The sequence below is a fragment of the Acanthisitta chloris genome, unplaced genomic scaffold, assembly GCF_000695815.1.
Source record: "Acanthisitta chloris isolate BGI_N310 unplaced genomic scaffold, ASM69581v1 scaffold11430, whole genome shotgun sequence".
NCBI classification, from domain to species: domain Eukaryota; kingdom Metazoa; phylum Chordata; class Aves; order Passeriformes; family Acanthisittidae; genus Acanthisitta; species Acanthisitta chloris.
The window spans coordinates 11,314-31,396 of record NW_008652225.1 but is presented as its reverse complement, the minus strand read 5'-3'; the positions used below and the strand labels follow the sequence as shown (position 1 = coordinate 31,396).

Sequence of the window (20,083 nt, the reverse complement as noted above, 5' to 3'; positions counted from 1 at the left end):
CTAACAGTTATACAGGTGAGCGAGTGTCTTTTTTACAGAAGGTGTGTCCTGACAAGCCCATTTATCAGCAATCTGCAGTGTCCCCAGAGTCTGTGAGTCCAGCAGGCAGCTTGGCCCTAACTAAACCAGATGCCTAATAGAGTTAGGAGAGTCTTGCTGAGGACTCTTGTTGGCTTTGGATCTGAGAGTCGGTCTGGGCTGCAGTTTGAGACCTCACCATTTTCTTCTGCTTATTCTTTCAGCAGCGAAACGTCAGGATCAAGTTTGAATATGAAGGGGAGAAAAGGTATGTACCCAACCCAATCCCCCACATGTATGGGGACAAATTACCTTTTTTTATCCAACATTATCCTACTGACTTCAGCCAGCTGCAGATGAGCAGAATTAATTCCCTTAAAATCTACATAAAGCTACAGTTTTATATGCAAGAGCCTTGCCTCATCATCCCATTTGCCACAAGCAGCTCCTGGGATTTGCACACAGGCAAAGTGGTTTCAAGCTGGAAGTCATTAAATGCTTCTTACCAGGGATGCAGGGTGCATGCCTGGATTCTTTTCTCTTTTTAATTCTTGAGTCCTGATGAACCACAGCAGAGCTGGAACTCTACAGAAATGTGTCCTTTGATTAGCAGCCTGTGACACTTACTTAAGATAACCAGATTTTGGGCATGGGTCCCATAAAAATAGGGTTGGGAGTTAAAGCTTGTCCGCCCTTCCCTGCTTGACGTTTTCATGGAATCACCTCTGCTTGGTGACTGTGGCAGGGCAGGACACAAGCTGATGGTCCAAATTGCATGTTAAAGCCAAAGAAAATTTAAGTTGTGTTATTGTAGGGCTAGACTGTGCCTGCTGTATGTACCTATAGAGCAGTTGCATGTGATGGTACAAGACACTCACACGATGCCAAACTGCATCATTCCCACTTCCATCCTTCCTCCCTATTCAGAGCCACTTGCTGAAAATGGAGGTGATAAATCACTGACCAGTGCCTGGTCCTGGGTTTTCTCCAGTGAAGGGCTGCTGGACTTTCTTTTTTTCCACCAGTGCCTCACATTAAAGGGAGGAGCAGAGGAGCTGCATGAGGATTTTTGGTAGATACTCTTGCAGAGTAGGTCAGGTCCCCTCTTGGGCACAGAGGGGGTGTAAAAGCAAGGAGCAGGCTTTATGCTTTGTGACTGAATATAGGCCCTTTCTTCTGAGTTGTCAGTTGAATCCCAAATTCCAGTATACGTCTACTAAACTGAGACTGTTGTTGTATTTGTTTGCATATACAGGATTATCCAGTTTCCAAGACCAGTCAAATTCAAAGAAGTGGTGCAGAAGGTCACGGATGCTTTTGGACAGACAATGGACTTAGTCTGTGTGAACAATGAGGTACTCTTTCTCCCTTCTCCTAAGGGGCAGTTTTAGGGTGCCTGGTGCCAACTTCAGAATTGAGCAATGATTTGTTCTGAAGGCCCTAATTTAGTGTTGTACTTGGATGGGAAGAAAAGTAATCTAATTTTGTAGTTCCCAGCTAGCGAGTGTCGAAGAGCTGTTGTCTGGACACAGCTCAGATGGATTCTCAGACTCCAGGCTTTTTCCTTCTCAAAATTATTTCAATTAAGGCCTGTTAAATAGTCACTCAGGAGCACTGTCTTTTCCCCAGAACAAAAGATCCTCCCACTCAAACAGGGCTGTGAAGCCTTCCCATCCTGGGGGCAATTGCAGGAGTGTGAAGTCCAGAGCACGAGGTACAGTGCTGCTCAAAGTGAACTTTTATCTAACACTGACTTTGTTTCACCCAAAACCCCAGAAAGATGTGCACGTTTCTTGTGGTTAGATCTGTGGTGAAATGTGTGATCTCTGAACATTCCTCTAGCAGGTCTTGTGGCCACATAAAAGCAGCCAAGAAACCCTCCCTCTGCAATCCTCACATTTTAAGGCTTGAAGACCTTTCTCCTCCATCCTTCTTCATAACAGAGGCTGCTGTGTTTTTCCAACTTTTTCTTGAGCCCAGCACTGTCTGTGAAAGGAGGGTACTGCTGAGGGCCATTACCTAGAAGGGAGAAACCCTTGGCATCTGTTTTGGTGTGCTCAGTGTTTTCTTGCGCTGAGATGGGCAGGCATGTGGAGCCACTGGAGTCTCAAGGTGGTTTGGCTTTTGGGAAGGATAGGGCCAGATGACAAATAGGTGGGCTTTTAGTCACAAATCGTTTTGGATCTGTCCTGACAGCTTGCTTTTTCAAGTGTTAGTTGCAAATGACCTACAGCCTTTAAAGCATCAAAGTATGAATGGAGAAAGAGGTTGTGAAGCAAACATTCTTTTTGTTTCCCCTTTCTTTTTTTCTCTTTTCTGTTTCAATAGAGATTTGATCCACAAAAGAAAGTTCCTATTCTTTTCTAATAGGTACCTCATGATACCAAAGTGTCCTCTGGGTTTTGACTTTGAATGCAGTCAGGTTTCTAATCTTGGGCATTCTTTGACAGCCCTCCCGGGAAAAGACTGCCATTGAATTCTCCAGGAATGACTCATTTCATTCCAGGTCTCTTTCCACTGGAAGAGGATTTCTTTCCAACAACAGCAAACAGAAGCTTAAATAATGCATTTTATCCTGTGTTAGAGACTGTCTTTTGGGCATGTGCACAGCACATAGCAGGACCATGAGCAGGCCTTTGGGTACTCCTGACTTCATAGGGTTGGGGGTGACTTTCAGTGTTTTGTTTTTCTATACATAAAAATTCCTCTTTGTGAGAACGAGCACCTTTGGAAAGAGGTCTGAGATGTAGTAGTTCAAAGGTGTTATTGTGGAAACACTCTGAACAGACAAGAGTGACCTTTGGGGAGAGAGCCTACATATCCACATGGTGACATGCCAGCATCTGGCTCTTAATGTATTCTGGGTCAGGTTTTTAAGTCTCATGACTGCAAGTCTCAGGAGTAACCTGACCACAGACTCATTGCAATTGAATGTTTCACCTTTTATGCTCAAAGGGAACTGTGCAGTAATTCTTTGTTACCCTCAGATGTCTCTCTTGCAGTAGCACCCCATAGACCAAAATTACACTGAGGTCAACAGGCCCCTACAAAATCTCACCAACTGGCAGTCCCAGTCGTGGTGAAGGAGGAATCCTGAAGCCAAGATCAGCAAGATGAGCATGCCAGCTGGGTGGAGCAGGGGCACACATGAATCACATCCTGATGGGACAGTGGAATCAGCAGGCTTGGGCTGGTGTAGATAAGAGCAGGGCCTGGCCATGGGTGTACCTTGTGGGGCAGCAAAACCTGGACTGGACATGGACAGCATGGCCTGGTGCTTGTTAGACAGCTGGCTGCATTATGGATTGAAAAACTCCTCTGTGACAAATGCTCTGTCTGAATTTGACCTCTGTGCACGGCTAAGCAGCTGTTCCAGGTGATAAAAGCGTTCCATTGGCATTTGACCGATCTCCATAACCAACTTGTGATGTGACCTTGGGCAGAACACTTAACTTCAGTGTGCCACCAGTTCCCTTCTGACCTCCCCTTGCTTGTCTCCTCTGAGGATGTCCCTTGGCATCATTTCGAGAGGCTGTGGAGAGTTAAAGCCTAGGGAAGTGGTAGAGTCTCCATTACAGGGGGAGGAGATAAAAGCATATTTAACAAACATTTGTCGAGAATTGTTGATGCCAGTTGGTCCTGCATTGGGCAGGAAGATGAACTAATTGACCTCCCAGATTTTTCCCCAACCCCATTTCCTACTATTCTTTGGCTTTCTGCAGTGTCTTACAGAGCGAGTCTGGCAATGCTGTTGTAGTCAGTGCAAACTCACCCTTTGCACTCACTTTCTTAGCCTGCAGTGGAGTGGCTAGCAGAGCCCACACTAAATATCAGGCTCCAAGGGAAGGTGCTATTTAAAAGCAAGAAGAAAATCTGATCAACTCTATTCAGTGAAACTTCTGTGTAGGTAAACTTTGCTGTTCATCAAAGCTGCTCACTCTTTAGATTAAATAAACCCAGTTACTGGAAATACACTCTGGCAATTGCTTCCATGGTTCTGCACAAGTCTGTATTGAGTTTCATGCCTAGCAGATACCTGTTCCTGATATCCATATGTGCCACCATCTGGAAGCCAAATGGAGTGAAATCTACTTGCCAGATGTGGGTAATAGGTAAAGCCAAGCTAAATACTGGCTCCAGTCCCTTTCACAAGGGGGCAGTTTCTGCCTGATGTTTTTGGCTCCTTTGAAGCAGGCACATAAATGTGTTCATGTTGTGATATTGGAGAGAGATGGAGTGACCTGCAGAACATTCTGTTCGGAGCAGCAGCTGAGAGGTTGCTCTGAACACTTGTGAGAAGCTCAGTAAAAGGATGGGTGAGCAGTGGGAATGTACTAACAGTTCAGAGTCAAATTCTGATTGGTAGTGAAGTGAGGGGGAGCAGCTTTCCACCATTCCCATTTCTGTTTGGGTGAGTGTAGAGGAGGTGTCTTGTCTGCCTGATGCACCTGTGGAGCCCTCATGACCTTCAAGAGGGTTAATCAGTGCCCCAGCACAATATTTCCTCAGCTCTGCTGCTTAAGGAAGCAGACTGAGAACAGCTGCACAGCATTTGGGACATGTATTCAGTACCATCTTTGATATCTGCCATAAACATGGGTGTTTGATTCAGATCTCAAAGTTAACCACGAGCCAAGGTCTAACCATTTACTTCATGGACCTACTGAAAGCCTGAGTAGTTGATACCTACTGGTGAGTACTTTCCTTACATTCATGTCCAAGCCTTGTCCCAGACTGGGAATCTGTCCCAGGCTGGGAATCTGTTTCCAGTCTTGCTTGTGAGGCTCAGCCCAGACAAGATTGGTGTTGGTGTTCTCTGTAAACCTCCAACTATTTAGGTCCTTTGCTTGGGAGGTAAGGGATGTCTTCCTGAACTTTTTCCCATTTGGTTTGATTGAGAGTTCAAGTCCCTGCAGCCTGCAAGGTTTTCTCAAGAGTTTCTCTTGGAATCTTTTTCCTGCACCAAATAAGTAATATTTTTCAGACAAAGGGTATACACCCTGATTATCCCTTTTCCTGGGTGAATGTACTGAATGCTTTGTTCTAGAGTCTCTTTTTCTGTCTTTTTAGTAGAAATTTCTCATCCATTTTTGCACCAGAATAGCATCCCTAGCTCAATCTGGAGTTCATTGCTTAAATAAATTTTGAGAACTGGCCTTGCTCTTCCTCAACAAGTACTACTACATCCAGCAATTGACACTGACAGCTTCATTTTCTCAGCTGTTAATCCTGTTTCTGGCTGTCTTACCTCCTTCACACAATCTGTAGGTGTCCTGGTATCTAATTTGGGACTGTACAATCTATAGAATAGCTTACATTCAACTTGCAGTGCCCCTTTGCAGGCCTGGCTTGAAGTATCTCAAAGTCGGGAGTCTAAGGTGGGTATAAGCTCAGGCCCACTAGCTCACCACAGCTGCAGGAGCTTGGCTTTCTTGGTGGGACAAGAAAGATACTGAGGTGCTGGAGCTTGTCCAGGGAAGGACAACAGAGTTGGGGAAGATTGTGAAGCACAAGTCTGATGAGTAGAGGCCAAGGGAGCTGGAGGTGTTTAGCCTGGAGTAAAGGAGGCTCAGGGGAGACATTATCAATCTCTATGACTACCTGAAAGGAGGCTGTAGCAAGGTGAGGATCAGTCTCTTCTCACAAGTGACAAGCAGTAGGAGCAGAGGAAATAGCCTTGAGTTGCACCAGGGGAGGTTCAGATTGGATATTAGGACAAATTTCTTCACCGAAAGGCTTGTCAAGCATTGGAACAGGCTGGCCAGGGAAGTGATGGAATCACCACCCCTGGAGGTATTTGAAAGATGTGTAGATGGCCACATATCTTAGGGATATGGTTTAGTGATGGGCTTGGCAGTGCTGGGTTAATGGTTGGACTCAATGATCTTAAATATCTTTTCCAACCTAAACGATTCTGTGGTGATGATGTTGAGGCAGATGTTTGTCACATGAAATATGTGGCCCTCACATGGCTCAGTTCCCTGTCTGGAAAATGGGGACAAAAAAGAACATTCCTGTGAGATGGGAGAAGAGAAACCCAATCCAAATCTTGAGGTGCCCGCACTGCAGAAACAGCTGCCACAGAGACATCTAAGATGGAGAAACCCAATCCAAATCTTGAGGTGCCCACACTGCAGAAACAGAGTCCACTGCTTGGTGGACTCAGGCTGTGGGCCTTGAGTGGGAGAAGTGACTGTAGCCATTTCCCTAGGTGAAGCCTCATATCTGTTGGCCAGGGGCCACAGTTTTTCCTTGACCTGGTCATCCCTCAAGTCCTAGCCTGAGAGCACACAGTCTGAGGTGTATTTGCCTATGGGCCAACAGCCAAACCCTGGCAACACCTTGGGATCAAAAAGGCAGTCGTAGTTGGCTTTTAAGTGTCATCTTCTGTGGCAGCTGATCTGAGGTGTGTTTGCTGTGGCTGGAGGCATGAACCCTGATCACTCAGAGGGCTGAGCTGCCTTTCAGGAGTTCTGGGCAGCTGTGGCTCCCGGTAAGACCAGTGTGAGCCTACTGGGAGCTGTGGCCGCTCGGTCCCTTTGGTGGTTGGAACTGCTGTGTACTTTGGCACAGACATGAGTATAACATGTGTTGTGTTGGCTGGTTTCAGTGCCAGTGCCTGAGGCAACCTGCAGAGGCTGTTTGGTGTGAGATTAAGCAGAATGTTCCTGAATGGGGGGCAAGAAGTTGTGCTTTGAATCTTAGCCTAGGGCAGCAGAAGGCCACAGATCTTCTCTGAAGTGCAGCTGTGTTGGGCGTTGGAAGCTTTGCAGGCTGTCTGCAGGACATGGTACACCACACAGTAATGTCAGGAGGGTCAAATTCTATCTGGAGATAGGAGGGCAATAGTCTGCCAGTTACCAGGAAAACATCTGGACCTTTAGCTGCCTGATAGACATGGCACTGTGCAGAACTATGTTCAATTTACCTTATGAAGACCAGAAACTGAATTTGCCCTGCTGGGAATGAAAGAAGTGATTCTTGGAAGGAGAGCAATGCACATCTTTCACATCAAAGAGGAAGAGACTCTTATTTGTGGGATGTTCCCTGAGTTCACCTAATTTCACTGGGGAGGCTGTGTCAGTGCCCAGAAACAGCAGCAGTAGGGAACAGGACTTCAGTAAATCCTTGGGTGCAGCTCACTGCTTTCTTGGAGCACCATTACATTATTGTCTTCCCAAGAAGAGACTCAGGAAGAACATGTGGAGGTGTTTTGGGGCTGGGCAGCAGCAGGTCTTGCCTACGGACTCCAAGACCAGAGCAGTCCAGAATAGCAGCCAGCAATCCTAAGGTCTCATCCCAGCCTTCTCCTCTTCCCACTGGTTGGATTGCTGATGTGACCTTTAAGCTCTCTCCTTGCAGATGTTGTTTGTTGTGATTTTTTGCATCTGTTCCGTGGTAGTTGAAAACTTGGAAGACAGTGTTAGAGCTCAGTGAGCTGAGGGCATGGGGGCTCCGTTTTTCCATTGCCTTCTTGGGTTCCTCCCTCATCCCCTGATTCCCAAGCTGCTCACTGTAAGAATCTGGCTTCCTCTGTTTACCCCAAAGTGTGACATTGCCTTTCTCCGGTGTTTGTTTAATCCCTTCCAGCTCCTGATCCCGCTGAAATCCCAGGAAGATTTGGACAAAGCGATGGAACAGTTGGAGCTGAGCCCTTCCCTGAAGAGCCTGCGGATCCTTGTGAGCGCTCCAAAGAAAGCGAATGTGAGCCCTTCACCTTCTCTGCTCTTTTGTGTCCGGAGTGAGATGCCTTGTTATTGTGTTGGGGAGTGGAGAAGACTCTCCTGACGGTGCAGAGCAAAGGGCAAGCTGGATATGGGGGGGGGTGTCAGCCCTGCTCTGGCTCAGCTGCTCAGAAATCTTCCTGTAATAGTAGCCCAGAGGCTGAGCTCAGCTCCCTCAGGCTCCTCCTGCATCCTGTGAAGGGTTAAATACCAGGCTGATCCTCAAACAAGGTTAAACCCTGAGAGATCCTCTTGTGCTTTCTGCCAGGGAATGCTGTCACCCTTCCTTTGCCACCTCTCCTTGTTATTCAGGGTGATGCCCTGGCCCTTGTGCTGGGTGGCAGCCTGGGGTCTGTTCCATTCATGTACTGCTGCAGTACTAAAGGCTGGGAAGAGCAAACTGGAGAATCCTTCAGTCCCATGGAGAACTGTCTTTTTTTTCCTGTCTTTATTTATTTATTAGTTTTTCCTGTGCTTGGTGGTTTTGCAGTTAAGCCTGCTAGCTTGACCTCGCCTGCACGGTGTGTCTTGCCAAAGCACATGTCGTGCTGCCCCAAGCACAGACTGTAAAACAAGGGATTTGTAGATGTTGCAACTCCATTTTTTCTTTATATTTCCTAGAAGTACTGGAGAGACTGGGAGTCTTGAAACTTGTAGTGCTTTTCCTCATGCTCGTGCTGGTGCTCACAGCCCCTGGAACTTCTCTGTTGTTTTTGAGAGTCTTAGAAAGTGCAGGGACCGGAGTCCTAGGGGAAAACTGAGCCATCAGTTTGGGTTTCCTAAAGCCTGAGCAGAAATGGGATGATCTACCCTGGCAACAGTGGGAGCACAGCAGTACAGCAAGGCAGCTGCTAAGAGCAGAGAAGCCAGGTAGATGCCTGCGTACCTTTGAGAGTAGGTCCATCTGTTCCTGAAGCAAATAACCATGCTCCTGCATGTAAGAACACACAGTTCCAAGGTCATGCATAAATTAACTCAAAATCACGGCGTGCTGCAGTGTGTTATTTTAGTAAGACTTGGCCACTACCATTTAAGTTAGCAGCTGGGTATGCATTGCTTTGCTTACCCACTTAGCTGTCTTCCCTGGCAGAGCCTGATCCTGCACTCACTGCCATGTTACAGGGGAATCTCTGCAAAGCTCAGGCTGCCACTGGATTCTAGGGAACATGGAGGAGAGATTCTGATTTTGGGATTGCAAGCATTTTCAGGCTAGGGATCAGTCTCTGTATCTATCTGGAGATTATGCAGTGCAGAAACAGTCTTTTATGTCAAATATCTGTATATGCCATTTATCTACTGGAGCTTAATCTTATTAGATTGTTTTATTAACAGATGTGAATTGTTTGTGAATGGTTTTTGTATCACTCTAGATTATGTGCATATCTTCTTTTTTTTTTTTTTTTTTATAGTTCTTGGGTAATAGGGTCACGGGGACCCAAACACAGGGTTTCACATGGTGTGTCCACAGGGCTCTGGCCAAGTCTGATCACTCCCTTTGTCTGATTCTCAGCTTCTTCAGCCAAACAACAGCAAACAGCATGAAATGAGGATCTCCAGATCTATGGGTGATATCATGGGATCCCTGTACAAAGACTCTGAGAGGACACGCAAGTATTCAACAGGTCAGTGGAATGCAATGCTTTGTGGTGTGTTTTGTGCTGTTATGAGCTGCTACCATCCCCTTTCTCTTTTTTGTCACAACCCTGTGACTGTTAGAGTCTGGATAGCCACCCTGGTGCTTCCCACCAGTAACTCAGTGCAGTTGCTGCTTATCCTCAGCATGAGGAAGACACTGCAAGCTGCACAGATCAGAAGAGGTTGTGCTGAGCAGAGTCACGTTAGGCACGAAAGTGAAGAGAAGAGAGGACCTGAGCTGTTTTTTTGGGAGGGAAATGCAGTGATATTTTCAGTGAATTTGATGCCACTGAGCTTTATCAGAGTGAGAAGTGAGAATCTACAGGAAGCCAAAGCTGTATGGGACCTTGACATAGTTGGTTCCTTTAACCATGTGCTGTTGTTCTCTTGGCATCTCTCCCCCTTTCCCCGTTAGCAGAATAATGTAGCTAGGTTAGGTTAGAAGCCTAGGTTAGAACCTAACCTAGGCTTAGGTTCCTTAGCTCCTGGGCTGGGACCAGCTTCACCATGTAAGGATCAAACACGTGTCTCCATGCCGCCAGTCTGTTCTTGTTGGTGAAATGAAGTATGTGGTGTCTGCTTTTGTGGTTTCTCAGGTGAATGGATGTGTGTGGTGTGTTGTAACACTCACATTCCAGTCACATTCCAGATGAAGGGGAGCATCCCTTTCCTTCACAGGTGCTGGGAGTAGGAACACTCACATTCCAGTCACATTCCAGACGAAGGGGAGCATCCCTTTCTTTCACAGGTGCTGGGAGTAGATACATGCAGCCCCTGAAGCTGGCAAATGCCTAGTCCCTTCTTGCAGCGTTGCAGGGGCTGGAGTTTGTTCTTAGCCTTGTGTGGTCTTTTCCTTGGTTTTCTGTGCTTGAGTTTATGCTTTTTTTTTCTTTCTAAAATACTTTGAGCCTTTTTTAAATGACAAGTGCTGTTGATCATCTGGCTGTAGAAGCTTTTGTGTGTGAAGAACCTTGTAGGATTTTGTATGTAGACAGCAGTGTGCCTTCTGCAGAACTGGTAAAGCAACACATATGACTGTATAGCAGAGGTATAATTATTCATATTGCAATTGTAGGATTTTGTATGTAGACAGCAGTATGCCTTCTGCAGAATTGGTAAAGCAACACATATGACTGCATAGCAGAGGTATAATTGTTCATATTGCAGCCTATAGGCAGGATCAATGATTTTTTCACCCAGTGAATGTTCTCTGACGTGTCTGTGGGTGCAGGCTACAGGGTAATTTCCACAGATCCCTGTGGTTTTCATACAATTGTTCACTAACTGCAGAACTGGCAACCTTGAATAAAGTAGGGCCCTCTATACAAATATACATGAAGATATACTTAATCCTCCAAAGATCCTCTGTACTTATATGGCAGTAAATGCTTCCAAACTCTTTTCTCTGTGCAACAAAAGAGTATTTTTCTCCAAGGATTTGCCCTGTTTGCCTGTGCTGCCTTGATAACATATCCTGTGGTTTGCTGCATCTCAGACAATGATACATAGAAAATGTTCTTCTAGGGTAGGTCCAACACAGCCCCTGGTGCAGCTGTGCTCAACTCTTACTGAAGCCAGGGGTGGGTGGTACATATACAAGAGCTCTCTTTGGGCCTGGTGTTTGGATGTACCAGGGGTGTCTTTTTTTGTTGGTTTTTTCCTACCTCACAGGCTCTTGAGAGTTTGCCCAGAGTCTGGCAGAGTCACTAGATGACCCTGAACGAAATGCACACAGAAATACATGGTAAGGCACAGAGCCTCAGCAGAAACTGTGCTTGAGCAAAACATCTCTGCTGCTCTGTTTCTTCGGCTCTCGTTAAGCTGTTAATGTAAGCCAGCAAAGAAAGAGCTGTGGCACTGGGAGCTGTCACTGATGTGTGAGCTGAGCTTGATGGGCAGAATTGATTCCATGTGTAGCTGTGCTAGTGAGAAGATGAGTTCTTGCAAAGTTAAGACTTTCCTACTAACTTTTATGCCATGTTTTGGCCTTTTCTTGCTGTTTTGGAGCTGCTGTAATACCAACAGAGTCCCCAGCCAGGTCTGCACCACTGACTGTAAGGTGTCACTGCCTATAGCTAAGACAGGGCAGACAAAGGGTGAGATATCAGCTCTGCAAGAGTGAGAGCTCGAGACACAGATGGATTTTGTGGGAATGCCTGAACAGTATGGAAGAATGGGCATAACATGCTTGTTTAATTTGACAGAGTAGAAGTGGGCAACAGCAGATGTAGGATGTGCTAACATTGGGATCTTCAGAAGGATCTACTTGCCAGTAGCTAAAACCACCAAAACCAGTGCCCTCAGCACTGTTACACAGTCAGGCAACAAAGGTAACCAGATCATGCTACAGTTATCCCTTTGGGTTTTTTCGTGCAAACTCAGTCTTGCTCTTAGTTTACAGAGAGGTTGCAACAAATGCTCTGCATGGTAACAGAAGGTTACTCCTCTCTTTGGAGTTATCTGGGGTCTGTATGAAGCTCTGCAGTTCTGCTTAGGAGGTGTTCACAATCCAGCAGATTCATTTTCTGACCTTCTGATTCAGGCCTGGGTAATACAGCAGCTGGGCAGAAACTCCAGCGAGCTAAAAGGGAGAACAGTGTTTCAAGTGGGGCACAAGAATGAACATCAGGGAATAGGCAGACAGATGATCCTGTGTTTTGGTTTCCTGAACCAGGAGTTTCACTGAGCTTGGTGGATAGTTGAAAGGCAGCCTAAGAGGCTGGGAATTTTGTAGGAGAAACTGTCCTTCACTTGGAGTTGCAAGGTATTTCACAGTTTTCCTTCTGCTGCTGTCAAGAGAGGATCTTAACTCAGTTCAGCTTTTCGCTTGAAACCACACTTAAAAGGAGATTTAAAGTGCCTTTATAATAAAAGGTGGTTCAGGGTCATGTTCTCTGTGTTTCTGAGATGTCTCATGTTTTTCTGCTGACTCTGCCATGTAAACAGCAGCAAAAAGTAATAAAACTGTATGTTATTGGCACGAGCACGTTGGAAGGGAGGTAGATGTTCTGGGGAAGGTTTGGCTATTTTTGCTTCTTCTGGGCAGAAAATGTCTTCATTCCATGTCCCTGAAAAACCTTCTGCAAAGTCAGTATTTTCATTTTTTTTATTCCCATAATTTTTTTCCGTGGAAATCCCCTTCCAGTCTTTTGGTGACCAGCAAATCTTCGTTTGAGTGCCAGGGAACTTGGACTGAAATCTTTCTGGGTTCTGGATTTTCAGAGAACTGAGTGTTGTTTTTATTTACTTTGAAGAAATACATGTTTCAGAACATTGGCCACAAATTATTCAGGAGTCCCATTCCAGAATCACCATTTCAGTGGAAACATTTGTCAGAAGCTTTAGTTTAGTTTAGTTTTTTTCCATGGGGGCGAACGAGGCGGCTGAGTCCTGGCATCATTTGCCTGCCCAGCCCTCTCCAGCCCAGGAGTGTTGCAGGAGCTGAGATGGATAAGACCCCTTCTACTTTGAGAAGAGGAGGAAAATTTGCTTGTGTGCATCATGCCAGCTGCTTTAGGGCTAGAAAATAGGCTCTGTCCTGCATATTGGTGTAGAAATACCCTAAATTTGCCTCAAATCAAGATGTAGAATCCATCCTCAGAGGATCAACATGGAGAGGAGGGGAACTGGTCGGGGTCCCACTGAAAAATGAGAAATCAAGGGAGATTTGGCCCATCTGCTCACACCTCCCTTGACAGTCTCAGGGTGAGAAATTTGCTGCAGGTTTCCCTCTTTTCCTTGTGCCACCCTGTCCAGAGCCCTGTGTTTCTGCCAGGGCTCGGAGGAACAACACATCTTGACGTCATGTCCCTCATTCTGCTCTGCAGTGATGTGATCCCAGGGCTGGGCTCTCTGTGGCTGCAGCTGTGAGTGTAGGCAGCTGCCAACAAACTCTCCCCAGCTCTGACTTTTAAGGGGCTTCTCTTCCCATCTTGATGCCAATCGGTAATGGATGAAGTTGTGGGAAGAGCTGGGAAAGGATGAAGCCAGGGAATGTGGAGGCGGAGGGAAGCCAAGCCTGGCATAGGGGAACTGGCTGTACATACAGCACCATGAGCTCTGCACATACTGCATGAAAGACACTTCTTAAATAAAAATAACAGAAAGGAACATGAAAGGCCTCAGTGGATGCCAGCAGTGACTGTGAGTCTCCATGCTGTCCTGGTTCAGCCTCCTCAGGACATGCTGTGCTCTAGTCTCAAATCTATGGCTTTACATTAGTGTGTGTAACATGGAGTGGGAATCCCTTCCCAAAGCACCTTGCTGCAAAGGGCAGCTGAGGTCAGATGCTCCAGCAGTGCCAATCTGCAGTTTCTCGGAGTTCAGGAGTCCTAAATAGAGCTGCTGAGGTCCTGCCAGCATTCAGCTTATAGAGAAGTGCCTCACAGCCTGCCCCATCTGACATGTAGTGGGGTAGGGTAGGGTCTGATATGGGTCTGACATGTAATCCTGTAGACCCCAGGACAGTCCCTTAGGAGTCTCCTCTCCCTGCCTGGCACCACTGCTGTTTCTTGAGTATTAGATCAAGTGTGCAGAACAACTGTGATGTGTCAAACAGGCACATCTGTGCTTGTTTGTCCATTTCTTCCTCTGCCTCAGGGTGGATAAAGTAGCATTATCCAATACATCCTATAAGCCTTGTGTTGCCCCCACTGTGAATTAAGCCTGCCATTGAGTATCACTGTTGTTCTTTCTCTCTGACCCCTGTTTTCCATTCTGTTGTGCCTCCAGCAGGATGCACTGGGATTGCCTAAGGTTTTGTTATTGGGACAGGATAGGGCTGGAGCAGGGAATCAACTTTGGGCTCTGGAGCTCTGCTCCCACTACCTCCCACGTTTCTCCCTGGTGGATGGGCATGCATGGATGCAAAGCAGCAGCAACCAGTGCTCCTGTAGGTGTGAAGCTGCATTAATTACTATGGGCAGCTCTTCTACCCAAACAGCCTGGCTGAAAGGGATCTGGTTCACTCCAGCAGTCTCCAGGCATGTAAAAGCCTAAGCATTTTGTTTAACTTCCTTACTTGCTGGGAAATAGCTGGTGTCTTATCCCCCTTTACAGTTTTTGGCAGGGAATGTGACTCTGGAAGGTCATACAGCTGACCTGTTGGCTGGGAGTAGTTGTTACAGGCAAAGGCTTAATGCAAGATCATGCAAAGTCTTTGTGCTTGTGATAAGTTTCATTTAACTCCCTGAGTTCAAAATCAAACAGGGCATGTACAGCTCTTCGTAAAACCAGAGTCAAAGACTTTCTGGGCAATAAATGGGTTGTTTGGGCAAGAGATCCCAGCAGTGCATGTGCAGACCCAAACCTCATCACAGCAGTAACAGAAATGCTCAGCAGAGCTAAGATACAGCAGTTACACCAGGCCAAATCCTCTGGCAGCTTTGTGGAGCAAGAGCTACTGAAATGTCCTTATTCAGCATGCTGGATTGGCATCTGCTAAGCAAATGAGGGGATGCTGATGCAGTAATTTATCCAGTGTGCCCAAACTGCTAAACAGTTAAGTCTTCGTTTACTTATCTTCAAAGAGAGGATGCTGTACTTCCCAACTGGTTTTGGTTTTAGGGCTGGTGGAAAGCCAGTTGGTTATGAGCACTGCAGCACTCAAGAGATTCTCTCCCCCGATCTTGGCGTTGCTTCAGTTGGAGTTTTTCCCCTATGTTCTTATCCTGCAGGAAATCTGCGAAGGAGAAAATAGGAAGAAGAAAAAAAAAGTAACTCAAAGCCGTATGACTTATTTTTACAATCCGAGCAAAGAATTTGAAGGAAGATGTACCATGGGACAGAGATATCTGTGTATTTGGTATAAATCTAGCAAGCCTGATTTAGTGATCTTTAATGCTGGTGTGACACTGTTAATGTTAGCAGCTCCTGATGTGTATCTGCTTAAGTGAAAGGTGGGGACTTGGATTTGTAGTATTGATCACACTGATGGATTTATGCCAGAGATCCATCTGGCACAGTAACTGTGATTCAGAATAGCAGCAGAAGAGGCAGAAGTGTTGTGTTGATTGATTGGTGTTGACTTTTGGGATAGGCCCCTTCCCAGTGCCTTTCTCTTGTGCTTAGCCTGGGCATGTTGTTACCAAATGGTAATATTGAACCCAAGAGTTGGCAAGAGTGCCACAAAAATGGAAATGAAGCATAAGGAAACATGTCTCCATGTGCTTCCTAATTCCAAAAGGATGTGTTAGTTTCAGAATTCTGCTTAAAAACAAGTGTTGTGTTGTGTGAAAGCTCATGTTGCACAATGCTGACCAGCTAAAGCTCCAGCATGGAGCAGCACAGACCTCTGTCAGCAATTCCTTGCCGTGAAGTGATGACAGCGCCGGGATGGAGGGGAGGGAGAGAAAATGGAGCCAAGACTGTGCCTCTGGGCCAATAAGGGAATAAGAGGGAGGAATGGGACATCTGCATAAGTAAGCTGTGGAGTTCTCTCCCAGGTGCAAAATGGAAAACCCTTTCTGCTAAACAAGCCTGATGAGGCAGCTGTCTGTGTGAGGTGCATGGGATGCACAGCAAAACCCTTGGCATTTCCATGTGGCTCTGCCTGATGTGGAGGCTCTAGGGCTATAGACAGGAGAGACTTATTCTTTGGCAGGAGATGGGACAAGCTGATCCCATAGGTCATTCCCCTCCCTGTGTATTTTGGATGTGAGGGCTGGTTTTCCTTCCTCTTTACTTGCATGTAAAAGGAGAAGGAAGAGAAGAAGGTGTTTGAGTGCAAATTGTTTTCCATAGGAGTATTTAAGTGATGTTGCACTGAGTTCACCAAGGCTGTTTCCCAGATTTCTGAGCAATGCGGTGACATGATCCAGGGAGGAAGTGCCTGGAGGTCAAAGAGGGGAGGTGGGTTTGAAGTTTGTGGTTTGTTTTGAGATTGGCTGATTGTATCACAACAAAACTCCAGAGCCCTTTCCTTTCTGGCATTGACATCACGCTTGGATACAGTGTACAGCTCTTAGGATCCAGGGTGGGTTGAAGGTCAAGTCTGCTACGTGTTGTGTGGCACCAAAGTAACAACCTCTCCTTGTTACAAAAGCTTTGTAGAATGCCCATAAACAGTATCACATCTCTAGCTCCTCTATTCCAGTCCACACAATTCAAACCCAGCAGCATCTCGGGGAGGTCTGTGATCCATGGAACAGTGTCTCTGGAAGGGCTTGGATTGGCAGGTTCCCTCCTTGATCCATGCCTGTCTGTGTCCTAGGGTCCCTGCACACTGGCCGGAGCTCTCCGCCCCCAGGGAGTGTTCCTGAGGAGCAGCAGCAGATCGCTCGCCAAGGATCCTACACCAGCATCAACAGCGAGGGCGAGTTCATCCCTGAGACCATGGACCAAAATGTGAGTGGGGATGAGGTGTGGGGGGTCAAACTGGGACAGTGTTACATGTGAGGGAGGCAGTGCTGTGAGAGCTGTTCCCATTGCCAGATCCCAGCGGGACCTGCTCATGGGACTCAGGCCAGCTTTTTCCAGGAATGGGTGCCCCCGGGCTTGGTATGCCTGAGAAACAGCAGGCCTGATTGCCAGGAACCCTGAGAGCCAGCTGCAGTGGGGATGGCAGTGTGCTCAGGCACGTCAGGTAGCTCTGGAGGAGCATAGATCTGGGACACACATGTGCACCAGCTGCCAGGCCCTCCTGCCGCAGCATTCCCAAATCCCAGGCACGAGGGAATGTGCCAAGCAACGGATTGCCTGCGATTGCAACAGCCTGGGGATATCAGCAGCTCTTACTGCTTCCCATGTGCTGTTTCTGCCTGAGCTCTGGTTACAGTTCTTGGCTCTGCCCACTGCTTCTCTCTGTGGTTTTGTGTCTCTGTCCCTCCCCATATATATTTTTTTTCCTCTCTTAATAAAGAGTTTGCATATTCCAGTCCCTCAGTAATAAAAGAGCGGCTGGTTCTTCAGCACAGTGATGGGCAGTACCTCTTCAGTCAAACTGATGTCCATGATGGGGGAAACTCTGCAGTGTCAAGGGACCAGAGGGGGAGCAGCTCGCACCTCCCTCTCCACTTGCATCTCTGCTCAAGTTGTAGCTCTGAAGAGCTTAGTATAGATCCTGTGAAGTCAAATAGGCTGTCTGGGCATGTAAGTCATTCTTGCAAAGCTCTTGGAAATACAGGACCAGGATCCACAATTTGCAGGAGGGATATGGAGGGACACACAGAAGGCACTAAGCTCACTCCATTGGGCTGCTGTGATGGCCCCCAAGGATCCTGCCTGGGAGATGTGCATTTCCTACACTGAAATAGCACCCACTGGCTCCACTTTTGTGTGCAGACCGTGCCAATGTTTCCATGGCAAAGTTGTGTTTTCAACAGTTTATTATACAGCCATTAATAAAATGTCACTCTGGGTGAGTCTTGGCAGCGTCAGAGTGCAGATGTATCGTGTGCTCCCTGCAGCCAGAAGTTGGCTCTCTATTGTTTTCACATGCCTTCCAAACACGTTTGGGAGGATTAAGACAAAGTGTGTGTGCGTGCCAGGGGAGGGTCCCTATGACCCCCCCTTGGGTGTAAATCAGCACAGCTCCACGGGCTGTTCACTGAGCTGTCCTAGTTCAGAGCTCCGAGCCTGCTCCTGATGGAGGTTCCCAGATGCTCCTTGCTTTTCCCCTGCAATACGCTGTGGGTGGCCTGCAGCCCTTCTCTGCTGGATTAAATGCAGGAAAAAGGGGTTTGGGAGATGCTTTGGGGTTTTTTTCCTCATTCATTGAGCAGCCATGCTTCTCCCTGTACGGGCTTTGCCCTCAGAATGTCCTTGTGCTGCAGCTTCCATATGTGCCTCGTGGAAAACCACTTATGAACTGGTGCTTGTTGCCTTTTGGGGAATGCCCCTGTGCAAGCCTGTGATGTAACTGTGGTCTTGAGACCAGCCTGGCAGATGAACAGAGGCTGAGCATGGAGCATGCTCCAATTCCCAATTTTATGCTTTAGGGAAATGAATCTGTTTCAACATTAACTGCTGGGAGGGACCAGGCATAGCTGGCAGAGGTGGGGAGTGGGTCCTAGCAGAGGTCTTGCTCCTCTTTGGCTCGTGCTTTTTGAAGGATGAGGTTTTGGGGTAAAAACTGGGAAGCAGAAAAAATTGCACTTTGCAGTTGGGACTGTCCTGCCAAAACAATGTGAACTGTTATGGCAACAGGTTGATGAGGGCTAATGGGAACAGCACAGGGAAAGGGAGGCTGTTGGGGAAGGAGGAGCAATGTGGGAATCTGCAAAGTGTGACTCCACGTGGTGTTCAACCCTCATTGCTCAGCTTTCGTGGGAATGAGCTGGGCTGGCTGTGGAGCAGGTGTTAGTGAGGAGCCAGGAGAGAGCATGGTACCCCCTGCAGCAATGCGTGGCCCAGAGCAGGCTCTGCTCCTCCTGGAAGTGCACACAGCCCCTGGGTTTACCACTCCATACAAACCCTCTATTGTTACTAACCAGCTATAAATAACTCAGGCCAGTACAATGTCTCATCCAGGAAGCAACACGAACAGCTTTTGACTCACTGAGCTGGTGAGAGCCAAGCCAGTTCCTCCAGCCAGAACCCTGACGATGCTGAGCTTATCAGCAGAGAGGAAGGCTGGGCTCTTGTGCCAGGGCAGCTCGGGAAGTCAGGAGTCCAGGGCTGCAGTCTTGGCTGTGGTACAAAATATCCACTTGGCCTTGGGCACATCTTTTGTGTCCTGATATGTATTTTTTTATATTACTATTCTTACTTTTCACAAATGCTTTGAGCACTTTGAATTTCATTGACTTCTCTGCATGCTTTGAACACCAGGGTGCTAATTATGTTTGCCTCAGTTTTCCTACAAGCAAATAGCAGTTGGAAAGAGCAATAATGCAAAGAGAGCATCATAAATGGATTTCCACTGGGAAGAAAGCTTTTGTTAGATTGGATCTCATCCCTATGGGGCTAGTTGTAAATCAGGCAGCTTAGGTGGAGCTTTGTTGACCTCACAGAGGTCTGCTAGTTCTGGAGCTTGAAAAACTACAGTGCATTGTATTGCTTCCTCTTTTCTTTCACTGTCAGATGCTTGAAGCTTTCATCAGTCCTGATGACTCACTGTCTGGGAGCTGCCATTCACTGGACAGATCTGTGGACAGGTGAGTTGTGCATGTTACCATGTTCACAAGCTGATCTGAAGCCTCTGTTCCATAGTGGGAGAGGAGCAGGATCAGTGGTATCCTCTGAAGTTTCTGCTGGGATGAGGATGCACCTGAGTAAAACAAGTTTATCATCAGTGCTGAAAAACAGATCCTACCTAGCACAGACATGTGTGTGATGGTATGAATTGAATTGCAGCAATCTGAGCTGGACAAAGACAGCCTGGCTTTGTGGTGGTTTTTTTTTTTGTCAGACCCCTCTCATAGAATTCTAGAATGGGTTGGGTTGGGTTTGGGTTGGAAAACCATTAGCCCTCCTCAAAGACCACCTAGTCCCAACCCCCTGCCATGGGCAGGGACACCTCCCACTAGACCAGTTGCTGAGTGCTCCATCAAACCTGGCCTTGAACACTTCCACAATTTCTCTGTGCCAGTGCCTCACCACCCTCACAGTACCTCCTACCCCTCTGGCTCTCTGCAGTCACCAGGGCAATAGCCTCTCCATGTCTCCTCCTCCCCGGGCATGCTGTCTGTTCTCCATTGACTGCTGGCAAATTTGGCAGTCCCTGTGCACTGCCAGCAGCCACAGACGTGTCAGTCAAGGTGCTGAGG

General features: G+C 47.1%; 1 protein-coding gene across 1 annotated transcript in view; it reads left to right on the top strand.

Moving 5' to 3' along the window:
* LOC103803986 (mitogen-activated protein kinase kinase kinase 3-like) overlaps positions 1-20,083 on the top strand; it is a gene marked incomplete at its 3' end in the record, with an annotated part of 56,733 nt that overhangs the window by 25,343 nt on the left and 11,307 nt on the right. The window contains exons 3-8 of the mRNA XM_009076571.1: positions 243-286; positions 1,274-1,373; positions 7,609-7,722; positions 9,253-9,364; positions 16,588-16,721; positions 19,398-19,471. Coding sequence (XP_009074819.1) covers positions 243-286; positions 1,274-1,373; positions 7,609-7,722; positions 9,253-9,364; positions 16,588-16,721; positions 19,398-19,471 — 578 coding nt within the window. The remainder of the gene's footprint in view (positions 1-242; positions 287-1,273; positions 1,374-7,608; positions 7,723-9,252; positions 9,365-16,587; positions 16,722-19,397; positions 19,472-20,083) is intronic.